This window comes from Sycon ciliatum, chromosome 2, assembly GCF_964019385.1.
Source record: "Sycon ciliatum chromosome 2, ocSycCili1.1, whole genome shotgun sequence".
Lineage (NCBI taxonomy): Eukaryota > Metazoa > Porifera > Calcarea > Leucosolenida > Sycettidae > Sycon > Sycon ciliatum.
Window position 1 is genome coordinate 1,374,711 of NC_088644.1, and position 4,137 is coordinate 1,378,847.

A 4,137-nucleotide genomic window follows, 5' to 3' on the forward strand; every position below is an offset into this window, starting at 1 on the left:
CAACCACGCGGTGTTCAGTGGTTGTAATTATTATTGCAATGGCATGAAGACAGTTTCGACTTTCTATTTCTCTTCCCGTTACTTTAATCCTATCATGCATTCAACTTTGTAAACCATATGAACTGAGTGGGTGTTCGTTGTGTCGGGTGCACTCTGTGTGCGTGCTTGAGATTCCCCGACAACTTTGGTGCCGAAACCCGTTGGAAGTTCTGAAAGATGGCTTCGAAGTTGGATGGATTTATTCGCCCGTATCGGGGCAAACAGGACGACTTTGATGAGTTCTGGGCTAAGTTTCTGGTCTTAGCCAAGGCCAATAAGTGGGCCGATGACGCTGCCAAGGCTGAGCATCTTCCGTTGTTCCTGAGTGGACAAGCCTTTACGGTTGTCACTCAATTGTCTGACGAGGACAAAAAATCGCCGGCAAAAATTAAATCTGCGCTGGAGCAGGCATTTTGCCCCACGCCTGGTGCTGCCTACCGTTCATTTACGTCAAGGGCTTTGCGGAATGGAGAGCCTGTGGACGCGTACCTGGCAGATTTGAAGCGCCTACTTACGCTGTCTGGCCATAAGATTGCGGATAATTCAGATCCCGTGCTGATTGAGCAGTTCCTGAGTGGGTTGCCAGCTGATATTGGTCACCACGTTCGTATGGCGTCTGCTACGCAGAAGCTCACTGTCACTGATATGGCAAATCAAATCAGAGTCATGCAGGCATCCAAACTCCCAGAATCCCATGGTGCTGTTGCTGCTGCTAGCTCTCAGCCCAAGAAGTCGCTCGTGTGTTACCAGTGTAAGGCCGTGGGCCATGTGAGATCACAGTGCCCGAAGCGTAAGCCCAGTGTCACCTGTTATGCCTGTAAAGCGAAAGGGCATATTTCCAAGGACTGTCCGAACAAGAGTCGAGTTGGAAATGTCGCTGCTGGTCACGCGCCGCCTGAACGTACGGATATTTGCCTTGCTCTGGCAAAATCGGATGGAGACCTAGTTCGTGTAGCCGTGGACGTACAGGAACCCAGTACTGAGTCTAGTACATGGACGCGTTTTGCCTCTGTGGTGGATTCTGGCTGTACTCGCACACTGGTGGAGTCGGCTGTTGTTGACCGATTGAACCTATCAGCTGCAGTTTCTCCCTGTCAGGACAAGCTGTTGTCTATCGACGGAACACCACTTACTATCCTTGGCAACGTCACGCTACGTGTGCAACGACTTGATGGAGCCGTCCATTTGCCTCGGATCACTATTGATTGTCTCGTTGTGCCCAACTTGTCGTCCTTGAACACGGACTTCCTGATTGGCACAGATACCATTGGCAAGGTCGGTGGCCTCACTCTACGTTACGACGGTCTAGGGGGCACGCTGTCCTCAGTTGTGTTTGGTCAGCAGGCAGGTGTCGCTGCCGGTGCATCTCCCCAACCCGAATCTGAGAAGCCTAATAAGCTTTCTCGTCACATCGATGTTACCGAGTCCGAGTCGACAGTCACCTTGAAGGCGAATGATTGCATAGCTAACTGGTCGAATGAGCGTGGTCATTGGATTGCTCAGTGGTCGTGGAAGGGTGGCGTTGCACCCGAGCAGCACATTGGTTCCGGCATTGGAGAGTACTCGCGGAAGTCTCTAAGCGTCAGCGAGGAGGAGCAGTTTGCTTCAGAAATGAAGTTGTGGGTGGACAATGGATGGCTTGTCAAGTACGACTCCGAGGCATTCGGAGAGCCTGTCGCTGTCTTGCCGATACTTGCCGTTAGTCAGCAGCACAAGGCATCCACGCCGGTTCGGCCGTGCTTGGACTACCGTGCCCTGAATGCCTGTCTTGTGTCCCACCCCGGTGTCACCGCTCCAGCTTGTGACGCGAAACTCCGTGACTGGCGCAGACGTAGTGCCGACAGTGTTCTTCTCGACATCCGGAAAGCCTACCTGCAAGTTCGGATCCATCCCACCCTGTACAAGTACCAAACCGTTGTGTACAAAGGCGAGTTGTAAACCATGACCCGCATGGGATTCGATCTGAACGTCGCGCCAAAGATCTTGGACATGATTGTCCAATGGATTACCCGTGATCACGCCGACGTTGACAACTATGTGGACGACCTCTACGTCCCTACTGCCCAGACCGACATCGTCCGCCATGAACTCGCCAGCTATGGGCTTGAGACGAAAGAGCCAGAGCAGTACGCAACTGCTCGTGTGTTGGGCCTACAGCTGTCCTCTTCTGATGTCGAAGATACAGTCACGTGGGAACGTCGTGCTGGTGTTGACCTCAAGTTGCCAGAGTCACCAACTCGTCGTCAAGTGTTCAGTTGGTGTGGCCGTGTGATTAGTCACTACCCGGTATGTTCCTGGTTACGCCCGCTGTGCAACTACATCAAGCGGCTTGTCGGCGAGAACACATCGAAATGGGATGACCTCGTACCGCCTCATCTCGTGCAACCATGTCGTGAGGTCGAGTCTCGTGTCCGTCAAGACGATCCTGTGCATGGTGTCTGGTCTGTGCCCTGTGATGACACCACAGTGTGGCACGTTTGGTGCGATGCTTCTGGCCTGGCCATGGGTGCGGTTCTGGAAGTCAACGGCGCTATCGTCGAAGACAAGTCCTGGCTCAGACCTTCCGATGATAAGCGTCATATCAACATAGCAGAGTTAGACGCCGTCATCAAGTCGCTCAACCTCGCTCTGTGTTGGCCAGTGAAGAACGTGGTCTTGCACACTGATTCGCGTACAGTCCATGGCTGGTTGACGCAGTTGCTGAACAACATTCGTCGTGTTAAAGTGAGTGGCCTTCACGCTACGTTGGTTCAGCGTCGTTTGCAGATCATCGACGATTTGATCACTGTATCTGGCATTACAGTTGACGTTGAATGGGTCCGCTCAGAGGACAATATTTCGGATCAGCTAACCCGTGTCCCTACCTGGTTCCGTGTGCCGGACAGTCCTAAGAAGCCACAGCCTGATGTTGCAGCAGCCAGTGTTACCGTTCGTGCTCTCCCACCTCTTGCTATGGGTGACATCGCCACTGCCCAAGTTGCCGACGAGGCGATCTCGTCCGTTAAGGCCCAGCTTCTCTCCGGTGAACCGATTCCCAACTCCAGCTACAGCAGAGTCCGAACCCAGCTGGTGATTGAGGATGATGTGCTGTTTCGCAGCGTGAAATCGCCTCTCAACGATGTTGAGCTTGTGCCTGCCCTTCCCCAGAGTCTTACTGCCGATGCACTTGCAGTCGCCCATACTGTGAGTGGTCACGCCGGTTGGGAAAGTATGTGGCGTCTACTCCGTAGCCAATGCTATTTCCCTGGTATGGCACAGCGCTGCCGTGACTACGTGTCAGAGTGCACTACCTGCCGTGCGGCAAATCCTGCTCAACCTTGTCTACCGCAACCAACGCGACCTGTAACTCCCGATGGTCCCTGGCGTGTTGTGCAAATTGACACGCTCGAGCTTGGTACCAACAAGTCTGGCCGATATCACTGCGTTCTTGTCTGCATTGACACCTTCACCAAGTGGGTGGAGGTCGTCCCACTTGTTCGCCATGATGCTGAGTCTGTCGCCGATGCATTTGTTAGTGTCTGCACTCGGTGGGGTCCTCCCCATGTTATCCGCTCCGACAACGGCACCGAGCTTCACAATGCCCTGATGTCATCCCTCTACAAGGTATTTGGGGTCAACGTGTGTTTTGGCGCAGTTCGCCACCCCCAATCGCAAGGTGCCGCAGAACGGTTCAACCAAACGCTGTTGACCTTGGTGCGGAAGGTCCTCGACGAGTCCAGTGATTGGCAGGTTGACCTAGCTATGCTCCTGTACTTCTACCGCAACAGGCCCCACAGTGTCACCGGTGTCTCACCTATGCAAGCAATGGTTGGCTGGCAGCCCCGCAGTCTCGTGGTGGATGCTACCCCAACAGATTGGTCGTTTCCCCGCTGGACGGAGGAAATACAGCGTCGCGCCTCAGCCATGTACGATCTCCTGGAATCAGAGTTGTCGTCCTGCGATTTTGTCGAGGAGCCAACTCAAGCGTTCTCGGCTGGAGAGTCTGTTCTCTTCCGCCGTCCACACCGGCACCAGAAACGACTCCCCGAATTCGAAGAAGGTTGGATCGTCAAGCGAGTCGTTGGTCCCTCAACTGTCGTGATTGGCCGTGGCACATAA

At 53.9% G+C, this 4,137-nt stretch overlaps 2 protein-coding genes across 2 annotated transcripts; both read left to right on the forward strand.

Annotated features, from left to right (window-relative positions):
* Positions 1–216: 216 nt before the first annotated feature.
* LOC135810996 (uncharacterized) lies at positions 217–1,977 on the forward strand. Its single transcript, XM_065324363.1, has one exon. The coding sequence runs from the start codon at positions 217–219 to the stop codon at positions 1,975–1,977; it is 1,761 nt and encodes a 586-aa protein (XP_065180435.1).
* A 3-nt stretch (positions 1,978–1,980) lies between these two features.
* LOC135810997 (uncharacterized) lies at positions 1,981–4,137 on the forward strand. The gene has a single exon (XM_065324364.1). It carries the CDS (start codon positions 1,981–1,983, stop codon positions 4,135–4,137), a length of 2,157 nt encoding a protein of 718 aa, XP_065180436.1.

What these genes read in the sequence shown, in the direction of transcription:
- LOC135810997 (XM_065324364.1), top strand. Translation starts at nt 1,981, where the DNA reads ATGACCCGCATGGGATTCGATCTGAACGTCGCGCCAAAGATCTTGGAC.
- LOC135810996 (XM_065324363.1), top strand. Translation starts at nt 217, where the DNA reads ATGGCTTCGAAGTTGGATGGATTTATTCGCCCGTATCGGGGCAAACAG.